Genomic DNA, 23,760 nt, shown 5'->3' on the forward strand with positions numbered 1-23,760 from the left:
GGCCGGGCCGCCCGGCCCAGCCCCGGCGCCCCTCGGAGCTCCCGGCGAAGCGCGGACACCGCGGCTCCGCCGCCACCGCCGCCGCCACTCCCCCCACATTCCAGAGGCCGCAGCGCCGTCTCCTTCCTCGCATTCCTGCCCCCACAAAGGAGTCCCTCCGGCCCCCGCGCGGCCGCGGGGAGGAGGGGGCGCGGCCCGGCGCCTCCGAGTGTACATTCCTCCGCCGCGCGCGCCACCGAGCGGAGCGCCGAGGCCCCCGGAACCCGCGTGGCCGGCGGAGCGACCCCGGCCCGACCCCGGCCGGGCCCCGGCCCCGCCCCGCCCCGCGCCCAGGGGTCCCAGGGCGGGCTCCGGGTTTCGGGCGGACGATGCGGCGACGCGGCCGGAGCGGCGGCGGGAAGCGGAGGCGGAGGTGACGCGCCGGGGCCGGCGGGCCGGGCCATGCAGCGCTCCCGGGTGGCCGCGGACGAGGCGGCTCTACTCCTAGCCGGGCTGGCCCTGCGGGAGCTGGAGCCGGGTGGTGACTCTCCGGGCCGGGGTCGGCGGGGGCCGCGGCCGGGGCCGGGAGACGAGGCGGCGCAAGCGCTGGGCCGCAGAGGGCAGGGCGGCGGCCCCGAGGCGGGGGCCGACGGACTGAGCCGCGGGGAGCGAGGCCCTCGGCGCGCGGCGGTCCCCGAACTCAGCGCGCAGCCCGCGGGCAGCCCGCGGGCCAGCCTGGCGGGCTCCGACGGCGGCGGCGGCGGCAGCGGCAGCGCCCGCTCCAGCGGCATCAGCCTGGGCTACGACCAGCGCCACGGCAGCCCGCGCTCCGGCCGCTCGGATCCGCGCCCTGGCCCCGGGCCGCCGTCGGTGGGCAGCGCCCGCTCCAGCGTGTCCAGCCTGGGTTCCCGCGGCTCGGCCGGCGCCTATCCCGACCTGCTTCTGCCCGGCGCCTGTTCCGCGCCGGCCCGCTCCCCGGAGCCTGCCGGGCAGGCCCCGTTCGCTCTGCCTTCATTCCAGCTGCCTTCGGGCCGGGAGGGCGGCCCGAGCGCGGCGGAGCGGCGGCTGGAGGCACTGACCCGGGAGCTGGAGCGGGCGCTGGAGGCGCGCACGGCGCGGGACTACTTCGGTGAGCGAGCTCGGCCGCGCCGCCTGCGCACCGGGGTCCCCGGCCTCTGCCGTCCTCGTCGGGGGTCGGGGACATCCTCCGGATAGGCGGCCTGTTCAGCCCAGGAGAGCGCGAGGTGGGCCAGAGGCTGGGCATTGGACGAAGGGCCAGGATAGAAAAAAACTTGTCTCCCTCCCGTGGGGCTGGAGAGCCGACGACGTTTGTTCCGCAGACGGTGTGTGACTGTGCACCACCGGATCTGGGGTCTATTTGGGACAGCAGCTTCGCCTCTGGGCTCCAGGCCGGGAGTTCTGGCTAAGTCAGTGGATGCACGGCTCCTAACTGAGAGAAGTCACGGTAGTAGGCAGAATAAGTTTTTTTCCAATAATTTCTTCTTAATCCTTGGCACTTGCCTCAGCTCACTGTACTCCATGCTGTGTGATCCACCGAAGTGGTGCAGGCCCCCGCCGTCCCGGTGTTTCCCTTTCCCCAGCAGTACAGGGTGTGGACAGGGGCAGGGAGGTGGTGTGGCCCAGATGCCACCCGACCCCTGTGACTTGAGGCTTTGATAGTGGTAGTGGCTGGAGGCAGAGTGCGCCACGGAGGGGGAGCCCACCCTGAGGGGGAGGGAACTGATCTGGTCACACTGGACTGTCCTCGCTCTGGGTTATGATGTGTATATGGGATGTTTCCAAAGGGAATCCTGCTTCACATCATTTGCAAAGACCTTTTATCTCCGACAGCCTCCCTTTCCTATTCTGACCGTGGCCCTTTGATCCCTAGTCCTTTGGACATCTCAGGATTCTTAGGCTTGAGGTTCTGAGAGGAGGCCTGGGAGGGGCTTCCCTACTTCCCTTAATGATAAGCAGGCACCTGGCTTTGGAGGGGGTGGTGGTTATCATGTCTTGGACAGAGGCCGTCCTGGGGTTTGTGCCTTTCATGCGTTCATTCCAGCTAACAGCTCAGGACTGCCCCGAACTGGATCTTGAGCGAGAAGGAGGCGGTTTGAGAGACCAGTGGGGGCATTCCTGGCAGAAGGAAGAATGTGGACAAAAGGAGGCGAGTAAGGATGTGGACTGTTCCACTCTGATCCTAGGGGTTGCAGACCAGGAGGGGTCCGGTGGTCAAGGGAGCATGTAGACCAAAGGGTCAGCCTACCTTTGGGAGGGGAGCTGCTGAAGGGTTTCTGGTAGGTCCTGTGGCTGCTCTCAGATGTCCTGGGGCAGGAAGATGAGTTAGGAAGTTGTTGCCCCTCATGCCAGATGGGTGCAAGGAGCAGAAGCTGGGGCTGCCTTCTGAAGAGAATAACTTCCCAGCACGCTCTCCCGGGGAGACTCCCCATTTTCCTGTCCCAGCTTATTGTAGCGCCCGGGCTGGGGTGTGTTCTCTGGGCCTCTGTAGCTCCTTGTGAATCTTTGTGTGAAGCTGAGGTGGCCAGACGCAGGCACAGTGGGAGAAGTGAAGGGGCTGATGGTACAAGACTGTACAGGCTGGTGGGTCATCCTTTCTAAGAGGAGCTGCTACCCCCATTGAAGCCACGTGGGAGTGGGAGGTGAGTAATGATAGATCTTTGGTTTTAATAAAGAGCAACCAGATCAAGGTAGCATTTTCCTGTTTTTTAAAGGAAGTCTGCAGGTAGCATGAGCTTAGGTGATCCCTGATAAATCTCATCCTGAGTGTGTTTCTTCTTCTCTGTGCCATCCCTGCTCCTTGGCCATGGTACCAGCTCACCTCCTTGTCCCTCTCGGTCTTTCACTGATGTCTGTGGAACTCACGTGTCCCTCCTCACCAAGTTCCACTGCTGTCAGCCAGCCGGCAGCCTCAGGCCTCTGGAACCTTATGAACTTTGGTGACCTGTCTGCCGCCCAAGGCCACACCCTGGATTTGCCTAACTTGGGCAGTCTTCTGTTCTGCAGCCTGCGTCTCACCAGGACCTCTGATTCCTCTCATCACCATCTGCCCTGCAGACCCCCGCCGACTTCCCTTTTCTATTGCTATACTAGGCGGCAGACTGATGGTCTCCTGGGCACCACCTGTCACCCTAAGCCCTGATCAGTTCCGTCTTTTATTCCCTCAGCAGCCTGCCTCTCTCCTCAGCCCCTGCCCTTGCTTTCTACTTTGCAGAGAGCATTGGGGTCAGCCATTGCAGTCTGTCCCCTTGGCTTCACGTCCCTTCCTCACAGGCTCTCAAGTCCACGTCCAGATCTGAGAATGAGAGTCCTTCCATCTCCAACTTTTATCTCCTCCATCCTCAGCTTTCCTCTTTCCACTGGCCTTTTCTTTTGGTTATTAATATGTACAAAGGTCTTTCATTAAACAGCAACAAGGAAGACAGGAAAAAACAGCAAACCCAAACCTACATTTCTGTCAGCCCATCTTCCCATCTTCCCATTCCCTTGTCTGGTTGGCATTGTCTTGGCTTATCCGCCTCCCAGCTCCCTCAGCCGTTTGCTGTCTCCTCCCACCGGACTGGCCCAGCTCTTGCTCAGGACCCTGGTGACTCCCCAGCCCCAGCCCCAGAGGGTGTTTGCTGGGCCTTGTTGGTCTGGATCTCATTGCTACAATCTACAGGTGGAGTCAACTCTCCTCCGAAACATTCCACTCCCTGAATTTTGGAGGTACCTCATGCTCCTCGTTGTCCATCTTCAATGTATTTTTGTGATGCAAGCACATATTTAGAAAAAAAATCAAATAGAGCCAAAAAATGAATAATAAAAAGTTGTAACTTCCTCTCTTGTCTATCCTTCTGTCCTGCTTCCCATAGGCAGCTGACTTCTGTTCTTTTCACCGTGTTTTCTGGTAACTTAGGGAAGTGACAAAGTCAGGTTTCAGAATTGATGGACAAGAATGAAATTGTGAGGGTGGGTCATTTTCACTTTAGAAAGATAAGTCTGGAGGGGAGGGTATAGCTCAGTGGTAGAGCGCATGCTTAGCATGCGTGAGGTCCTGGGTTCAATCCCAGTACCTCCTCTAAAAATAAAATAAATACAACAATAAATTAAAAAAAAAAGTCTGGCTGCAATTTTGGGGATGGATCATTGGGGTTGGCATGGATGCCGTGAGGAGGCTGTTGAAACAGCCTTTGGGATGAGAATTGATGACACTGAATCAGGCCAGTGGAAGTGAGGGGAGAGATTAGGGAACAGAGTAACTGGGATTCCAAGTTGGAGGTAAGAGAGACAGGATAGACCTGGATGCTTCCTGAAACTGGCTACACAAAAATGCTGTTTCCTGAGCAGGAACCCAGAGCTCTGTTCTGGACCTGTGGTGGTCTGGGGCCACCCGGGAAGGGGATCAGTGGCTCAGGAGAGGAGTCCGGAGTGGGCAGAGTTCTGGGATCCCTTGGCAGGGATGAGCAGCTGGGAGTAGGTGGAACTGCCTGGGGAGACGGGGTAAAGCCACATGTGGAGGCCTACAGACACAGTGTGTTTGGCTTCTGAAAGACATTTGAGTTAGTGGTTAATTTCAGTACGGGAAGATTTCTAGCTTTTCTTGAAAAATCAGAGTCTTTAGCAGTGTTGGCCCTGCATTCCCACTGGGTAGCTGTCAGCAGAGTTGAGGGGTGGCTGTGACCTCCAGCAGGCATGGCTCTCTTCTTTGTTCACCTGGGTCCCCACCTGCCTGACTTGAGGGCATCTGCTCTGGCTCTCCCTCCCCTGGGGAGACTGAGGTCCAGGACAGAGGAGGGAAGTATGCAGTAGAGCTGGAAAGAGAGAAGAACCAGAAAGCCCAGTGTGGGTCATATACTGGAAGCCCAAGAGGAGGAGAGGTCTCTCTCCAGCAAGATCAGAACAGAAAGTCCGTAGATCTGCACAGTTAGGAGATGACTGGCTGTGGACTAAGCTTGCTTTCTTGACTGAGGGGAAGGGGAAATGGGGTGGCTGGTGGGGGAGGGAGGTTTTTTTTTTTTTTGAAGATGAGAGAGGTTCAACCTTGGTAAATGTTATAGAGAGAGATCTGGTGGAATGCAGGAGGGAGAGGGTGAGGGCATCATGTCCTGGAGCAGCCGGAAGACAGGGTCCGGGGGGGCATGTGGGGCCCTTTGTGGTGTGGGAGATCTTGGGTGAATCTGTGAAAGGACTTCTGACATCTGGGCTGGCTTCCTGCAGTCTGGGTCTCCAGAAGGGCTGGCCAGAGTCCCCTACGGCTAGTGCCGGCCTTCACCCTGGCATTGCTGGTCACCCGGCTCCCCTCCCTGCTGAGCAGCCCACCCTGTGCTGCCGGGGGTGGTCCCCATGTCCACCCAGTTATTCCTGCGGAGCATCTTCCCTCCCTTATTTCCCTAGACCTTTGCTCAGATATCACCTTGTCACCAGGGCCTTCTCTGACCCCACTCTATTTAAAATTACACACCTAGATGTATTCTTTTTTCTTTTTTTATTAAAGTATAGTTGATTTACAAAGTTTCAGGTGTACAGCAAAGTGATTCAGTTTTAAATGTGTGTGTGTGTGTGTGTGTGTGTGTGTGTGTGTGTATGTATGTGTATGTGTATTCTTTTTCAGATTCTTTTCCATTATAGGTAATTACAAGATACTGAATATAGTTCCCTGTGCTGTATAGTAGTAGGTCCTTGTTGTTTATCTATTTTATACATTGTGGTGTGTATCTGTTAATCCCAAGCTCCTTATTTATCCCTCCCGCCCCCTTTCCACTTTGGTAACCGTAAGTTTGTTTTCTATGTCAGTGAGTCTATTTCTGGCTTGTAATAAGTTCATTTGTATCATTTTTTTAGATTCCACATATAAGTGATATCATATAATATTTATCTTTCTCTGACTTATTTCACTTAGTATGATTATCTCTAAGTCCATCCATGTTGCTGGAAATGGAATTAATTCATTCCTTTTTTTATGGCTGAGTAATAATCCATTGTATACATATACACTACATCTTTATTCAGTCATCTGTTGTTGGACACTTGGGTTGCTTTCAAGTCTTGGCTATTGTAAATAGTGCTGCTATGAATGTTGGGGTGCATTTGTCTTTTCAAATTAGAGTTTTCTCCAGATATGTGCCCAGGAGTGGGACTGCTGGATCATATGGTAACTCTATTTTTAGTTTCTTAAAGAATCTCCATAGTGTTTTCCATGGTGTCTGTACCTATTTACATTCCTACCAACAGTGTAGGAGGGTTCCCTCTTCTCCACACTCAGACATATTCTTAATCAGCCTTCTTGTTTCACCTGAGATGTGGTTTACCTCTTGTCCATTTCCCTACACTGGAATACAGGCTTTTTGAGGCGGGGGATTTGTTTGGTGTGTTACAGCATCTCTGGTACCTGAACTGTGCAAAGGCATCAGTGTCATTGTGCTGACCGAACAAGAGAATAAATTGACCTATGGTACAGATGAGGGAAGTGCGGCTGGAGGGTCAGTGGCTCTGCCCTGGATGTACCTGTGTGGTCTTCATTCCTTTTGATTCACAGACAGCAGAAAGGACTTTACGTCAGTCAGAGCAGGTTACAGGTGAAGGGGCTTAGAACAACTTTCTAGGTATAAATGTGTTGTCATAATTTTGATGGTGAGGACGCTGTCAGTTAGCTCTGTCTTTGCCAGGTGCTCTGCTAAACTGTCTGAATCCTCAAACAACAGCAGCAAACCCTAAGTAGTGGTACCCGTATTACCCCTGTGTTAGCCATTAGTAACAGAGCAGTGGAGGCTTCTGCAAGTTCCCTTGCCCAAGGGTGGGTGCACAGCACTAGGATGGGGAGTCAGATGCATGTCCTTTTAACTGCACAGTCCTGGTGCTAACCGCTGCTCTCTCCTGCCTCTCCTTCCGCAGGCATTTGCATCAAGTGTGGCCTTGGCATCTACGGAGCAAGGCAGGCGTGCCAGGCAATGGGGAGCCTGTATCACACCGATTGCTTCACCTGCGACTCCTGTGGTAGGTACCCTCTCCCCCATCCCTCTTGCACCTAAGTCCCAGGCAGTTGGACCACCTGGCTCCGGCCCCGGCGGAGTGTAGAGGAGGCTGAGCTGTGGCCCTTTTCCTTCTGGCCTGGACAGTTTGAGAGGCCCAGGCCCCTGGGCAGATCTGCGGGGCCCTGGGAGGAGGTGTGGGGCCAAGGAGGAGCCTTTTGCTGCTCCTCTAGCCCTTGACTTTGGACCCACTGTCCTGGGCAGGGTACCGATGTCTTCTGGCTGCCCGGGTGGGGCTTGTGGAGCCAAGTGATGTGCCTTCTGCCTGCCTGGATATGGGGCTGATATTTTTTCCCCTGCAATTTATTTTTTTTGTCCTGATTTTCCACACAGTATACACTGTGAATGTTATAATTTAACCTAGACAAAGTTGTAAAAGGAAAAAGTAACTGTCATTCCAACCAACCTAGTAAGTCTGCACTCTTGATTTTCCTGCTGTTCTTTCAGGCTTTGCTCCTGAGCTGACATCTTTTATTTATTTACATAAACATTTTAATGTTTTATTTTATAAAAATTTAATATGTAAACAGTGTTAAGTCAAATAGTCCTGAGATGCTACTTTTGCAATAGCCAAAAACCACTTCTCTGTCCACCCCTGGTCCCGTTCCCCAGAGGCAGCCTCTGAGTATTTTTTAGCAATTTCTTCTAGTAGACACCCGCATATTCTAACAGCATACACTGCTGTTTCCTGATGTATCAGTTTTAGAAGTGATTTACTTACATTTGCTGTGGTAGATGAGGAGTAGGTTCTTGTACTGGTCCTTCTCCCTCTCCTCTTTCCATCTTCTCACTGTGGTCACATCCTAAGCTGTGATGAAGTCAGTAACCCAGGTCTGTATTACTATATAAATGTCATTCACTGCAGAGCCAGGAATTATACTGGGATTATGTCCCCTTTTTTCGGTAGTCTTTACTTTTCCTGGTGTTTTTTCTTCTTTAACCTTTCTTCCCCTTGTGTTGTCTTGACTTATCATATCTTCAGTGTTTTTCCCCCAGATGCTCCATTATAGCAAGCATTCTCTTGAGTTCCCCCGGGAGCTCCTGGCCTCTTGTCAGTCTGAGCCAGTTGCCCTCTGGACCCCTGTGGAGTGCTCATTCTGTGCACTCATTCCTGGATTGAGTCTACTGTATCCTGGAATCTTGCAGCTGTAGATAACAGAAAAGCTGCTGAGGAGGCGCAAACTCTTAGTGAACTGGGAGCTCAGAGATGGGGCTGGCTTCAGGCTGGGATTGATCTAGTGGCTCAGGCTCTATGAGTATCTTGGCTGGGTTTCCCTTGGGTTTGGCTTTATTCTTACAGTGGTGAAATGTGTGAGGCAGCTTCCATTAGCATACCACTGGTCTGGAGGAAGAGGGGGCATCTCTTCTGGTCGTGCGTTTGGGGCAGAAAACTTCTTTTCCACCTAGCAAAGATATCCTTGTATGTCATTGGCCAGGTCATCTCACACATCCATTCCTGAACCCATCCCCATGTCGAGGGGTGGGGTGGGGTGCTGTGATTTGATTGACTAAATTGCCTGAGTCTCTGAGCCAGTATTGTAGTAAGGGAAGAAGAATTATCTTTATACTAATCAAGCCCACCTGTATAGATTCAGATTTCCCTGAAAATATACCAGGCTGTCTGATATAAGGTTGGATACTGGACACAACTTGGAAAGTAGAGAGGAATCAAAGCTGTGAGGCAGCCAAAAGTGTCTCCGGCGTTTTGCTGTAGCTATCTTAGAAAGGACACGTGGGAGATAAATTTTCTGAATTCCAGGATGACTAAAATGCCTTTATTCAACTCTCACAATTTATAGTTTGACTGGGAAGAGATTACCAAATTGGAGATAATTTTCAGTAAGCATTTTGAAGTCATAGTTTTATCTTCCAGAAGCCATTGCTGCTGCTAAATTCTGATGCCATTCTGATTCTCATTTTTCCTTTTGGAAGCTCTCAAGAAGAGGGCTGTTATATTGCACAAATCCTGGCTATAAATGGCCTCTGGAAGTGGCTGTGAGCTGCCCAGTTCCAGGGGGTGCCATTTACGTAGATGCAGCAGGAATGGTGCTCCTGAAGTTGTGCAGTGCAGCAGCCTGGCTTAGGATGCTTTATTTATCTTTGGTGTAGGTTTTGTGACATTGGTTGTGTTGGGCACACACAGAGCTCTGTGAGACTGGAGACTTGCCCTTCAGTTCTGGGAATTTTTCTTCTACTATTTATTTATTCCCTTCTTTTTTCCACTGGAACTGAATTCAGCACTGTATAATCAAGATCATATTTTATGATCAAGCTTGTGATTGAGCTTATCTGAAGAATACTAGTGGATTTACAGTATTAATGTTATCATTAATGTAATTCACCTCATTAACAGATTAAAGAAGAAAACTGTACAGTCATCTCAATACGGGTAGAAAAAGCAGTCAATAAAATCTGACATTCATTCATGATGAACATGTTTAGCAAACTAGAAATAAAAGGGAACTTTCTCAACCTGATAGAAGTTGGTTACTAAAAATCTATGCAAACATCATACTCAATGGTGAAATATAAGAAAAATGTACTTTTAAAAGAGGAAAGAAGAATGATGCCTGCAGTCTTCTATTCAATACTGTACAGAGGCCCTAGTCATTGCAGTAAGAGAAGAAAAATAAATATGCCATATTCATGGATATATTCATGAGTATATCTGTATTCATATATTATTGCATATGGGTATATTCAGTAGTGTAGAGATGTCAGTTTTTTCCAAATTGATCTATAATGCCTTGTAATTCCAATTAAGCAAGTTTTCATGAATTTGACAAGCTAATTCTAAAATTTCAATGGAAGAGCAAAAGGCGAAGAATAATTGAGATGATCTTGAGGAGGGTAATTAAGTATTGACACCACTACCGGGTGCCAATATGTATTATATAGTTACATTAATAAATTGCATGTGGCGTGAAGATAGACAGATAGACAGATGGGACAGAATGGAGAGTCCAGAAACAGACCCACTCTATGCAAAAACTTAATAAAAGATAGAGAAGGCATTTCAGATGGTTCTGAGAAAAAGTGGTTATCCATATTTAAAAATTGAAGTCAAATCCAGATGGATCAAAGAAATGTGTAAAGAAAAACTTGACAATTTTAGAAAAACCGACCTTCTGGTTAAGAAAGTTTTTTTTTCACGTAAAAAGTGCCAAATTTAAAAGAAGGGATTGATAAATTTGGCTGCATTGGAATTAAAAAAAAACAACAACTCTATTTACTAGAAGACACCATGAGACACGTGGGAAAACAAACAGTATTCTGCCACAAATATAACTTCCAAGGAGTACTTTCTAGAATATTTAAAATACTTTCACATATTAATTATAAAAAGTAGAGATAATTTAAAGTGTTCTTTTATAGTGTGATATGTAGGTGTGGGTTTCCTCTTATTTGTCTTGCTTTGTATTCATTATTGACTCCTGAATCTGAAAATTCAGGTTTTTTATTAATGTGGGAAAAATCTTAGCTATTATTTTTCAAAAATTTGCTTCTCTTTCATTCTTTCTATTATTTACTTCTAAAATTCAGGTTAGAAATATTAGGCTTTTTCATTCTATTCTATTTGTCTCTCAGCCTCTTCTCCATGTTACCCATTTCTCTTGTCTCGCTTTGCTGCATTCTGTTTAACAGATCTGTCTTCAGATCTATCTTCCAGAAGCTGGAATCCAGTCACTGAATTTTCTCATCAGCTGTGTTTAATTGAACGCTTTCATTAAGTTTTTCATTTCAGTAACCAGATTAAAAAAAATTTTCTTTTTACAAGTTCTCTTTTTGTTTTCCAAATCTGCCTCAATATTTTTGGTAGTCCTTTGCTTTTTATCAAGATTTCATATATATAAAGGGTGCAAACCCCACTAATTTTATATGTATTACAGCTTGATCCATTTTTACGTATCCACTGCCCATGTAATCACCATCTGGATCAAGATGTAGAACATTTCCATCACCCCAGGGGATTCCCTTGTGCCCCTTCCCAGTCATCTCTACATGGATTTTTGAGCTGTTTCCATAAGTTGGTGATTATAAATAAAACTTGTTAGGAGCATTCTGGTACATCTGTTGATGGCATTTACACTTATTTCTCTAGCACTGGAGTTGCTGGGTCATGGAGTAGTATTTGTGTAGCTTTAGTGTATTTAGTATATAGCTAAACAGGTTACCAGAGTAGACAAACCGATTTGTAATCCCATTGGCGATGTATGAGAATTCCAGTTTTCCCTCACTGCCGCCAACACTTAGCCTTGTCAGTCTTTTAGCCGTTCTGGTAGGGGTGGAGTGGTAACTTAATGTGATTGTAATTTCCCTGATAAGTAGTCATGACTCATACACATGTTCACTGGCCATTTGAATGCCTTCGTAAAGTGCCTGTTGACGTCTTTTGCCCATTTTTAAATTGGGTTGTTTGACTTTTTCTTATTGATTTCTTGGATTTCTTGATGCATCTTGGGTAAAAGGGTGTTTATTTTGTTGGATATGTGTGTTGTAAATTCTTTTCCTAACCTATTATTGCTTCATTACTTTCTTAATGATGTCTTCTGCTGAAAAGAAATTCTTAATGAAGTCCAATTTATCTTTTTTTGTTTGTTTACAGTCATCGCTTTTAGTGTCTTGCCCAAGAAATCTTTGTAGTTTCATGTTTTTGGACATTTGTTTTTATTTTTAAAGCATATTAAACATACCTATTTTGTATTCTGTATCTAATAATCCCAGTATCTGATGACTTTTGAAGTCCTACTTCTGTTTATTATTTCTCCTCTCACTCTTGGTGATAAATACATTGTTTCCTCATGTATTTTGTAATTTTTGATTGTGGAAGTCAAATTCCAGAATCAAAAATTGTGAATTCATTGAGGTGTACATTGAAGGTGCATTTCTCTAGGGAATGTTTGAAAGCTTTTTATTAAGGAAAGTTTTATACTTAAATGGAGGCAAATATATTTTTTATTTTTTGCGTATTCTCATTACTCATGGACTTGTATTCATGTAATAATATATTGCAACACCATCATTATTCTTTTTAATGCACGAATTGTCTCAAATTTGACCAGAGGAAGTCCCTCCCCGTTGGTTCTTGTGCCCTCTTGATTTGTCTCCATCATTCTTTGAGCACTTCTTTACTGTGGCACGATATGTACTCGGTGTACCTTTGTTTTTGTTTTTAGTTGAGTACAATTTACATTCAGACAGAAAACAGATCTTAAGTACATAGTTAGAAGATTTTGGATAAATTTATATAACTCACATCCCTAACAAGGATGTAGACAATTTTGAACACCTGAGAAACTTCTGCATTCCCTTCTTTTCAGTTGATACCCATGTGTTCCCCCATCACATCCACCCAGCCAGTGTTCTGATTTCTACCACCATAGATTAGTTTTGTCTGTCTAGAATTTCATATAAATGCAGTCATTTTGTATGTACTATTTTGTGGCTTGCTTTCTTTCTTTTGCTAAGCATGTCTTTTTTTTTAATCCATGTTGTTGCTTGTATCAGTAGCTCACTCCTTTTTATTGCTGAGTGGATTCTATTGTATGAATATACCACGATTTGTTTGTCCATTTAACTGTTAGATACTAGGTTGTGTTATGAACATTCTTGTACAGGTCATTTGTGGACCAATGTTTTCATTTCTCTTGGTTAAATTCTAAGGAATGGAATTTCTGGGTCATAGGCTAAGTGTATGTTTAACTTCATAAGAGACTGCCAAATTGTTTTCCAAAGGGCATGTATCGTTTTATACTCCCACCAGAAATATAAAAGAGTTGGGTTATTCTACATATTTGCCAACAATTGATATTTTAGTCTTTTTAATTTTTAGCCATCCTTTTGGGTGTGAAGTGGTATCTCACTGTGGTTTTAATTTGCATTTCCCTGGTGACCAGTGAGGTGGAGCTTCTTTTTTTCTGTTTCTTGGCCATTTATATCTTCTTTTGTGAAGTCTGTTCAAGTCAGTTTTTAAATTGGGAGTTTCTTTTTTATTATTTAGTTGAATATATATATATATGTGTGTAATGCAAGTTCTCAGATGTTTTGTGAATATTTTCTTCAGTTTTTTTTAATGGCTATTTTTGTGATTTAAAATTTTTTTGTACCCCTTTAAGTCATGAAGCTAGTCTCTTTTGTTTTTTCTTAGAAGTTTTAGGTTTCTCATTTTGATGTTTCAGTTGATAACCCATTTCACATTAATTTTTGTGCACAGTGCGAGGTAAGGAATTGAGCCTGATTTTCTTTTCCATATAAATATCCAGCTGTTCTGGCACCATGTGCTTTCTCACTTGTATGTTTGTTGACATATTTATGGATCTATTTTTGGACTCTATTCTGTTTCACTGATGTTTTTGTCTCTCTTTACCGCAATACTACACTGTCTTGATTACTGTAAGTCTTAAAATAGGTAGTGTACGTCTTCTAGTTTTGCTGTTTTTTTTTTTTTCAAGATTATTTTGGCTATTCTAGGTTCTTTGTATAGCCAATGTTTCATGCATGCTGACTGAAGACGTGACCCTCCTGGGGCAGATCCTCGCAGCCCCGCAAGCGGCGTGAGCGTCACGTTCATGTCTGTTCTGTGTGACCTCCCCGTTCCCAAAGGGGTGATGTGGAGGGCGCAGGTGCGTGCTGCACACGCAGTGGGTCTGTATGTCAGGGCTGAGGAACACTGAGCTTAGGGAATCCCAGGCTTTTATAATGGGCTGCCAGCAAGGCTGTCTGACCTTTGTCCCAGAGAAGCACTTTATCTTTATTATACTGGACACCAAACAAACCTGCCCTTTGCTTCAGAGGGAGATGCAATCTCTATCTTCTAAGCAGTTTGCTCCACGAAACGCCCTTGGCAAGAAAATCCAGAATGAAAGCTGCTGGCCCTCTGTTTGAAAGATGTGCAGAAATGGAAGAGATCCAATGGAGAACTGTCTTCCAGCAATGGTGTATCTTTCTATTTATGCAGCTCTTTTAAAATTGCTCTCAGCAAAGTTTGGTTTTGCAGAGTAAGGTCAGACACATCATCTTCATTAAATGTATCCCTTAGTATTTTATGGGGTGTGGGGGATGCTACTATAAGTTCATTTTCCAGTATTTTATGGGGTGTGTGGGATGCTACTATAAGTTCATTTTCCAGTCATTTGTTGCTAGAATATAAAAATATTTTTGATTTTCATATGCTGACCATCTATACTTTGCTAAGCTCACTTACTAGTTCCAGTAGTTTCTTGGTAGACTCCTTATGATTTTCTGTACAACACAATCATGTCGTCTGTGTTTAAAGACAGTTTTACTTCTTCCTTTCCAATTTTTAAATTTTTTTCACTTGTCTTATTGCACTGCCCAGCACTTCTAGTACAGTGTTGAATCCTGAGGGGAAAAGCATTTACTATTTCACTATCATGTCTGATGTTAGCTGTGGGTTTTTATAGATGCCCTTCATTAGGTGGAAGAGTTTCCTTCTATTTTTTCTTTTGTTTTATGAGGGGGAGGTAATTGGGTTTATTTATTTATTTATATTTGGAGGAGGTACCAGGGATTGAACCCAGGACCTTGCACATGCTAAGCATGTGCTTTACCACCTGAGCTGTACCCTCTCCCTGAGTTTCCTTCTTGTTCCTAGTTAAGCGTTGTCATCTTTCTCTTGACTCAACGGGAATGCCTCACATAGCTCCTGGCAGGTCTCCTGGGGCTATGGGTTTGACAAGGATGCCTTTTTCTTTGTAAGTTTTTATTCAATTTATTTAAACTGAAAAAAAACCCACATCACCCATTTTTCCCACCCCCCACCCCCTGTGTCTTGCAACCACAAAACTGTTCCCTGTATCTATGAGCTTGTTTGTTTTTCTAAAGATTCCACATATAAGAGAGATCATATGGTATTTGTGTTTCTTTGTGTGGCTTATTTCACTTAGCGTAATGCCTTCAAGGTCCATCCATGTTGTCGCAAATGGCAAGATTTAATTTTCATTCTTTTTTGGGGGGGAGGAGATAATCAGGTTTATTTATTTATTTGTTAATGGAGGTACTGGGGATTGAACCCAGAACCTCATGCATACTAAGCACGTGCTGCACTACTGAGTGTCCCTCCCCCCTCATTTTCATTCTTGTTTTGTGGCTGAATAATATTCTGTTGCATCTGTACAGAATATATATATACACACATGCATATATATATTCTACAATTTCTTTATCCATCCATCAATGGACACTTAGGTTGTTTTCATATCTTGGTTATTACAAATAATACTGCAGTAAACATAGAGGTGCAGATATCTTTTTGAATTAATTAGAATGTTTTTTTTTCTTTAGATAAATGGCCAGAAGTGGAATTGCTGGATCATGTACTAGTTCTATTTTTAATTTTTTGAGGATTCGCTATACTGTTTTCCACAGTGGTTGCACCAGTTTCATTCTCACCAGCACTGCACAAGGGTTCCCTTTTCTCCACACCTCATCAATAGTTGCTACTTCTTGTTTCATTGACGATAGCTATCCTAACAGGTGTGCTAAGTTAATTAACCATTTATGTGTGGGTTTATTTCTGGGCTTGCTATTCTGATCCATTGATCAATGTGTTTGTTTTTATGCTGACAGCATACTTTTTAATTACTGTAGCTTTGTAATACAGTTTGAAATCAGGGAGCATGTTGCTCCCAACTCTGTTCCTCTTTCTGAAGATTGCTTTGGCTATTTGGGGTCTTTTGTGGTTCCATACATATTTTAGGATTGTTTATTCTATTTCTGAGAAAAGTACCATTGGAATTTTGATAGGGATTGCATTCACTGAATGTATAGATTGCTGTGGGTAGTATGGACATTTTAACAATACTGATTCTTCCAGTCCATGAGCATGGAATATCTTTCCATTTATTTGTGTCTTCTTCAGTTTCTTTCATTAATGTATTGTAGTGTTCAATATATCGGTCTTTCCCCACCTTGGTTAAATTTTTTCCTAGATACTTATTCCTTTTGATGCAATTGTAAATGGACTGTTTTCTTAATTTCTTTCTATTAGTTCGTTATTAGTTAAAGAAGCACAACAGATTTTTTTGTACTGATTTTGTGTTCTGAAAATTTACTGAATTCAGTTATTAGTTGTAACAGTTTTTAATGGCATCTTTTGGGCTTTCTATATACAGTATCATGTCACCTGCAGACAGTGACAGTTTTACTTCTCCCTTTCCAATTTGGATGCCTTTTATTTCTTTTTCTTGTCTAATGGCTCTGGCTGGGACCTCCAATACTATGTTGCATGAAAGTGATGAGAGTGGGCATCCTTGTCTTGTCCATGATCCGAGAGGAAAAGCTTTCAGCTTTTCACTGTTGTGTATGGTACTGGCTGTTAGCTTGTCTTTATTACACTGAGCTGTGTTCCCTCTGTACCCACTTTGTGAGAAGATGCTGAATTTCATCAAATGACTTTTCTGTATCTATTGAGATGATCATAGGATTTTTATCCTTCATTCTGTTGATGTGATGTATCACGTTGACTGATTCGCGGATGTTGAACTTTACCTGCATATTTGGAATAGAGGATACCTCTTTTATATTGGGTTCCTTCACCTAGTGAGAACTATACTTCTGATGTTTCTGGAGTAAGAAATTCATTCTGAAAAGCCTGCTCCGAGTTCAACTGAACTTAGAGCAAATATATATATTTGTAAATTATCACAACTTCAATTTACATTTGAGAAACAAATCTTTATATATTTGCTCTGACAACCTGGTACAACAGTTTTGTCAACAACACATTATGTTTCATTTTTTAAAAATAACTGATTAGCATAATGATAATAACATTAGAGGGAAATTTAAAAATTCATCTGTAATCCATTTCTCATTTGTTGGAGGAGGGAGAGAAGTGCTGAGAAATGGCAGCAGGGGCATCACCCCTGGTTTCCAGCGACCCAGGGACCCCCTTCTTGACCCTCATCCTTGCAGGGAGACGACTTCGCGGGAAGGCATTCTACAATGTGGGTGAGAAAGTGTACTGCCAGGAGGACTTCCTGGTGAGTCAAAGCTGTGCCCTGGCTGGTGCCATGGGTGGGAGCAGGGGCGGGGACCCCTCCTTCTGATTCACATGGACACCTAAGGCCAAGGAGGCAGGTGCTCGCTGGGCAGTGACTGCCCCTTTGTCACGTAACAGCCTGGATCTTGTGTCTCCTCCCAGTACTCCGGGTTCCAGCAAACGGCTGACAAGTGTAGCGTGTGTGGACACCTCATCATGGAGATGGTGAGAACCTCCCCTAGGCTCCTGGAGCCCTCTGACATGGGTGGAGTCTGAGGACCCCACCCTTTCACCTGTTGTAGACCTGCCAGGGGCTGACAGCCAGAGTGACTTCCGGGGGCTGTGCTGAGCCTTCCACCTGCACTGACCCTTCAGTGCCTCCCACCCCCAGATCCTGCAGGCCCTTGGCAAGTCCTACCACCCAGGCTGTTTCCGGTGCTCCGTGTGCAATGAGTGCCTTGATGGGGTGCCCTTCACTGTGGACGTGGAGAACAACATCTACTGTGTCAGAGATTATCACACGTGAGTAGCCGGCGTGGTGGAGCAATGTGACTCCCACGTTCCTCGCCTCCCCTAGGAGCATTTTTCTTGCTTGCTTGTCTGTGTTTTCCATCCTTGGCCTGTTCACTTCCAGCCTCTGTGTGTGCTCAGTGGTTGGGGCGAGGCACAGATCTCTGCCTAGAGCCCTCTGTCTCAGTGCCCTCCTCCTCCTAGTGCTGGGGACTCTTGGCTGCCACACCCAGCATCTGTCCCTCTGCTCTAATGGCCAGGTCAGGACTCTTCTGCCTAGGATGGGAGCATGGGGTCTTTGCAGAGTCTTTTTCTGCCTGTTTGATAGCCACGTGACCAGGCAGTCCACTCTCCCTTGCTGTGGCTCCAGGCTCAGCCGTCGGAGCTCAGGTCTCATGCTGCTGCCTTGCATGGGGTTGGTGCCGGGCATAGGCTCCTGGTACTCAGTGTAGAGCCAGGCTTTGCAGGGGTCTCTGCTAGGGGAGGCCCAAGCCTATATATCTGGGGGCAAGGACTCGCAGGAAGCATGAGAGAGAGGCCAGGGCAGAACCTGAAGCCATCCTGGAGGAGGTGATGGGGTGCGGGTGAGTTGGGGAGACACACAAAAGGCCAGTGCCAAGAAGGTGTGGCAGAGGCCACTCCTACCCCATCATGTCCACACAAGGAAAGGGGGCCTGATGCTCGGACCATGTTATGGGGCTACTGTGGGCGGACCTGTCTGCATGCTCTTGGCCTCTGGTCACTCAGTTGGTCACTTCTGGTTTTCTTTATTCCTCCAGGGTTTTTGCACCAAAATGTGCCTCCTGTGCCCGTCCTATCCTCCCTGCACAGGTAGGAACCACTCACCCGGAGATGATCAGGTGCCTGGTCCTGTCCAGCCCTGCCAGTCCTGCTCAGGTTGGCGAGGGTCTTGGGCCCCAGTGAGAGGGATGAGCAGGTGCCCCTGCCCCATATCCCTTGGGCTGTGGGATGTGTGTGGTGCCTAGTGCACATAGGGTGCAGCCGTCCCTGCATGAGCTAGAGGGAAATGGTGGCCCTCGCTCCTTAGCTGTCCCACTGCCACCCTCAGCACCATTGCCCATTGACGTGAAGACTGTCCTCTGGATCTGTAAGCTCTGCAGGCCGAAGTGGTGGGGGGAGCAGATGAGGGAGGCTTGCGGTCTGTGTAGGAGGCACCCTTGGGTGGGGCAGCTCTCTCAGGCGCTGGGCCTTCCACACATGCTGTGTCTGGGGAAGCAGGGCTGGCAGTGGTCTTTACTGACCCCAAAGAACTGAAAAGAATGTGAACACACACACCGACACACCCTCAACGGTGGCCCTCATCATGGGAGGATGTTTATGGCACACGCACATCCACTCATGTGCACCTACCAATGCCTGTTCCAGCCCCACAGAGGCACCCACCTCAGTGCTCACTCTGGTGTGAGTGCACACCCCCCATGACAGGAGCACGCTGAGCAGGTGTGTGCTGCCACACACGGTTCGCCTTACACCCTGTCTCTTCCTCCAGGGCTGTGAGACAACCATCCGTGTGGTGTCCATGGACAGAGACTACCACGTGGAATGCTATCACTGTGAGGTGAGCCTGGGCCCTCCAGGAAGGCTGGTGGCCAGGGCGGTCGCCCTCCCACACTGGTCTCCTCCCCTAGTGTCCTGTGGGCCCACCTCCTCTCTCATGGTTCTGCCCCATTCTGCCTGTCCTCCTCCACTGAGCTCTCTCCCTTCCCCACAAGATATATTCTCTCTCAGCCTCTGTTTCTCATTCAATCAAATATTTACTGAGGATTTACAGGGTTGGGGGTGCTGTGGGTGTATAGAGAATAAAGACAGTCCCTACTCTCATAGGAGAGATGAGTACTCAGGCAGTATTTATACAGGGTCATCATTGCTATCAACGGGAGCTTTCAGAGCACATAGGAAGCCTGGGAAAATCAGGGAGGGCTTTCTAAAGGAGGTGACACCAAAACTAAGACTTGAAAGATGAATAAGAGTTAGCCAAGGAGACAGTGAAAAGGGCATTTCCAGGCAATGGAAACAGAAGGTGCTAAAGTGTGATGGTGAGTGTATTTGTCTTGTGTCACTGGAAAAGTTGGCAGGAGCTGGGAACGAAAGGCCACAGGAGCTGAGGAGTGTGGACTTACCCTGAGGGCAATAGAGAAGGACTGAAAAGGGATGACACGGTGGCATAGGGATTTTAGGAAGGGCACTCACTGCCATGCAGAGAATGAATAGGGGAAGAGGGAGTGGGGGTGGGGGTTCCCTGAGGAGGTTGAAGAGTCAGGGTTGTGGTCCTGGGTTCCGAAACGTAGATGGAGTTGGGTGTTGGTTAGACAGTACGAGGGACTTGATTTGGTCAGTGACTGGACACGGAGTTTGGGGGTTGGGAGGTGTCCATTAGGATCGCAGGAGAGAGTGAGGGCAAGAGGAGGAAGGCATAAGATGTTCTCACTTTTGGTAGCTGGAGACACCTGAGCGGAGATGTCCAGGCAGCAGCTAGATGTGCTGGTATAAAGGTTCTGGCTTCAGGAGTCACTGGCATGTTAGCTCTTTCCTCTCTGATACTCTGCCCCTGTGGTTTCTAGTTACCTTTGCCTCCCCAAATTCTCAATTCAAGGAGACCAATGGGCTCTCTTTGAGCCCCCTGTAAAATCTCTCCAGGTAGTAACTGGGGGCTCACCTCACTAATTTCCCTTCTCTCAGAGATCACTGGCCTGTCTTACCTGTTGCTCAGAGTCTGAGAATCATTGTTTCATATATTTTGCACAGTTTTTCATTGTTAAAGATAAGGTGGGACGTTCCAGTTAGTGTCGTGGCTGTAAGCAAGAGTTCCTTCATGGGCATGTAGATGGCCGCTGAAGCCAGGCGAGTAAGTGAGGTCTTCCAGGGAGAGCTGCAGAGGAAGGGGCAGGGGCTCAGGATAGCCCAAGGAACACCAGCATGCAGGGGCTGCCCGGAGGGAGAGCTGCCTAAATGAGTGACCGGAGAGGTAGGAGAAAAACCAAGAAAAATGTGTTGGGTTCCAGAGCCCCAGTGAAGAGCCAGTATGTCACCAAGAAATCTCAAATCTCAAATCAAGGGTCAGTTTGGAACCAGGTTGCTTTGGTGATGGCAAGTGGCCCTATGGGAACAGGAATCCTGCCGGAGGACCAGGGAGGGAGGATGGAGAGCGGACGTGGCCTACAGAGGGGCCACAGTTCCTCCAGCAACAGCAGTAGGGCATCCTGCTCTGCTGTCTTGGGGACCACTGTGTCCCTTTGGGATCGCTAAGCACAGTCCTTAGGGAAAGGCTGATGCTGAGAATGAAGGAGCAAGTCAAGCTGCGGGCAGAGCATACCCAGCGCCTCAGAGCTGTAAGGCATGTTGCTTTCCCAGGGGAGACCCTTGGATGTTTGGAACTGGGGTCTCCAGGCCCCCCTCTCCTCCCTTCTCTGGTGTCTGGTGGTTACTAGGAGGCCCAGTCAGGGGGCTGTGGCCAGACAGGACATGGAGGACACCTGGGACCTGAGTTGCGTGGGACACGAGACTCCATGGCAGCAGCCCATCTTCATCACCTGTGTGGGGCAGGGCAGGTGTTGGTCTCAGGGCCTTTGGGTAACAAGTGTCAAAGCTTCGAGGCCAGCGGAGTTCAGCCCTGGATGTAGTGAGAGTGTCACCAAAGGGGCCTCCTTGGGGTGGGGGGCAAAATGAAGGAAAAGTTGTCCAGTGGGCTTGCCTGGTGCCCCACTGTCTCTGCCAGCACACCCTCTGTGGCTTCACACTTCCTGCCCATCATTTACAGAGGTCAAATATGAATCACATAACTTGTTAAAGAGAGAAAATTAGCCTATCAAATATCACACAGTGGTAAAATGGTAAGATAGGGGACATAAAGCCAAATTCCTTGTTTACTTGATGTCTCCAGTTCTTCTGTTCCATTACCTCTTAAGGCCACTGGGGTAAGGCATTTGACCCTCCCCCCTTCCTGAGGTCACCAGTGACCCCCAGGTGTCGGATCTGGGAGATGCTTCTCAGGTGTCACTGTCTTAACCTCCCAGCAACTTCTGGCATGCTGACCACTCCCTCCTAGAGTCTCTGCTCTTAAGGCCAGCTGTTTTTGATTTTCCTCACTTATTTTCCCCAGAAGTCTTGGCTCAGATCCTATTCTTGTTAAAGTTGGAGCTTCCACAGCTCAGCTGATTTTGCTCTCCTCTCTTCTAGTTATCTGCAATCCCGGGGAGATGTAATCTGTTGTTTTGTTGTTAAAAACCATCACATTTTTATGCTGATGCCCCATTTACTGACCAGTCGTCTCTCCCAGACCCCAGGCGCTTGTCCAACGACGTCCCTCCTCGCTGTCTCCTTTGGATGTGTAAGACGCATCTCCAGTTCAGGGGGTCCAACACTGTCCTGCCGATTCCTCCTCCCCCAAAGAGTACAGGCCAAAGTCCTGCGGAAGGTGTGCAGAGCCCTTCAGGTCTCTGACGTGCCCCCCTTGCTTACTCTGGCGCCGGGGCTGTGTTCTCCCCTAGGACTGCGGGCTGCAGCTGAGCGGGGAGGACGGACGCCGCTGCTACCCCCTGGAGGGCCACCTGCTGTGCCGCCGCTGCCACCTGCGGCGCCTCCGGCCCGGCCCACTTCCCTCACCTGCTGTGCACGTCACGGAGCTCTGAGCGGGGCTGGGAGCCCGCCCTGGCGCTGTGTGTGTGCGCATGTGTGTCCGTGTGCGTGTGTGCGCACGCGCGCGTGTCTCTCGACGCTCGCGCGGGCGACGGGTGACCCAGGTCAGTGCCCGAGCTTTGTGTCAGGGGGCGCGGCCGCCGACTCCCACCCCCACCCCTACCCCCACTTGCCACCGAGCTGCTGTCCGAGGGGCCGGCCCCGCGGCGAAGCTACTTATATTTATTCACCTGTGTCTGTGCCTCCTCAAGCCGCTTCCTTCCGGGCTCCGCCTGCCTCCCGCCCCCGCCCCCGCCCCGTCCCCGGCCTTCTGTTTCGGGACCCCCTGCGCCCCGGGGCCTCGGGGGCGGGCTCCCAGACCGGCTGTGGGTTACGGGGCCGAAGATGGCCATTACCACGTGCAGGGGCGGGGTGCACCGCCCCCTTCCTCGACTGGCCTCGTGGCGGGAGCCCGTTTCCCTGTATGGAAAGGGCCTGGGACCCCCCCTTCAAGAGAGCTCCCAGGGCGGGGTGTGGTCTGGCAGGCGGGGGGTGGCGGAGGGCACGCGTGTTTGTCTCATAAGCGCCTTGCCCGTTGGTGGGTGGGAAGGATGCCTTGTTTGGGTGGGGACACTGGAGGGGGTGAGGAATGACACCCTTGGGAAGTCGGGCCTGCAAAGGAGTCCTGCTTTTGGCCATTGTGGTCACTGCTTATCTCGGCCACCGGCATTCTGATGGGTGTTTTCAGCCATAATCCCGCCCTGTCTCCCGTTCCTTGGCTCCTGGCTTGGAGACTGTCCCTCTCAAACCCTCCCCATTCTCAGAAGGAAAAAGAACACCTTCTCATGCAGAATTCAGCCACAGGTGTCACCGCGAGGGGGCACCCTGCCCACCTGTTGCAGGAAAGCAGTGTGTATCAGGCTCCACGACAAAAGCAAATGATTTGACTTAAATTAAGTTTTTTCTTTGAGAATATTTTCATTTTCTTTAAAAAGAATATAGTTTTCTTCTAAAAACTTGGCCCACGGTTGTTATTTCTTAGGAAAATTACAAGAAACTCACAAATGTCCAATTTGTATATCGTATAGCCAGTGTTCAAGCGGTAAAACGTCGTTTTAACTATTTTTGTATAAATTCCTCTAAAATCTCAAAATAATGTGTTTGCTTTTCAGACTTTAGAATACTGTGGGGTTTTCTTTGTGTCTGTGTCTTAAACCTAATGAAACGTGGTTTGTGGAAATAGATTTTTTTTCCCCCTGAAAGACACAAGAGCGTTGGGAAGCTTAGATTCTCATGGATGGCTTATGTTCGATGTGCACTTGTGGGTGGTCTCCCCAGTCACGATAAACCATCACGGGGTTTTCCTGGAATATTTTAAGTCTGCTTGTTCCTGTGAAAACCTGAACCATCTCCTCTTGGCCACTGCCTCTGCCCTCCATTCCCCCCACTGTTAGATGTAAGGGTCTCTTTGCTTGTAGGATTGTTCCTACCCGGGAACCAGAATGTTGCTGGGAATGCTCATTGGGGTGCATAGGAGGGGAATTGGGAGCCATTGGGGTCCAACTGGTTGAGGCCTGGAGCAACTGCACAGTGAGTTTGGGGATT

General features: G+C 48.0%; 1 protein-coding gene across 1 annotated transcript; it reads left to right on the top strand.

Moving 5' to 3' along the window:
- The first annotated feature begins 369 nt into the window (after positions 1-369).
- On the top strand, positions 370-23,336 carry WTIP (WT1 interacting protein). Its single transcript, XM_010989126.3, has 8 exons — positions 370-1,108; positions 6,871-6,972; positions 16,944-17,011; positions 17,173-17,235; positions 17,402-17,532; positions 18,300-18,351; positions 19,031-19,099; positions 22,029-23,336. Exons 1-8 carry the CDS (start codon positions 442-444, stop codon positions 22,167-22,169), a joined length of 1,293 nt encoding a protein of 430 aa, XP_010987428.3. The 5' UTR covers positions 370-441; the 3' UTR covers positions 22,170-23,336.
- The last annotated feature ends 424 nt before the right edge of the window (positions 23,337-23,760 follow it).

The sequence above is a fragment of the Camelus dromedarius genome, chromosome 9, assembly GCF_036321535.1.
Source record: "Camelus dromedarius isolate mCamDro1 chromosome 9, mCamDro1.pat, whole genome shotgun sequence".
Taxonomy (NCBI): domain Eukaryota; kingdom Metazoa; phylum Chordata; class Mammalia; order Artiodactyla; family Camelidae; genus Camelus; species Camelus dromedarius.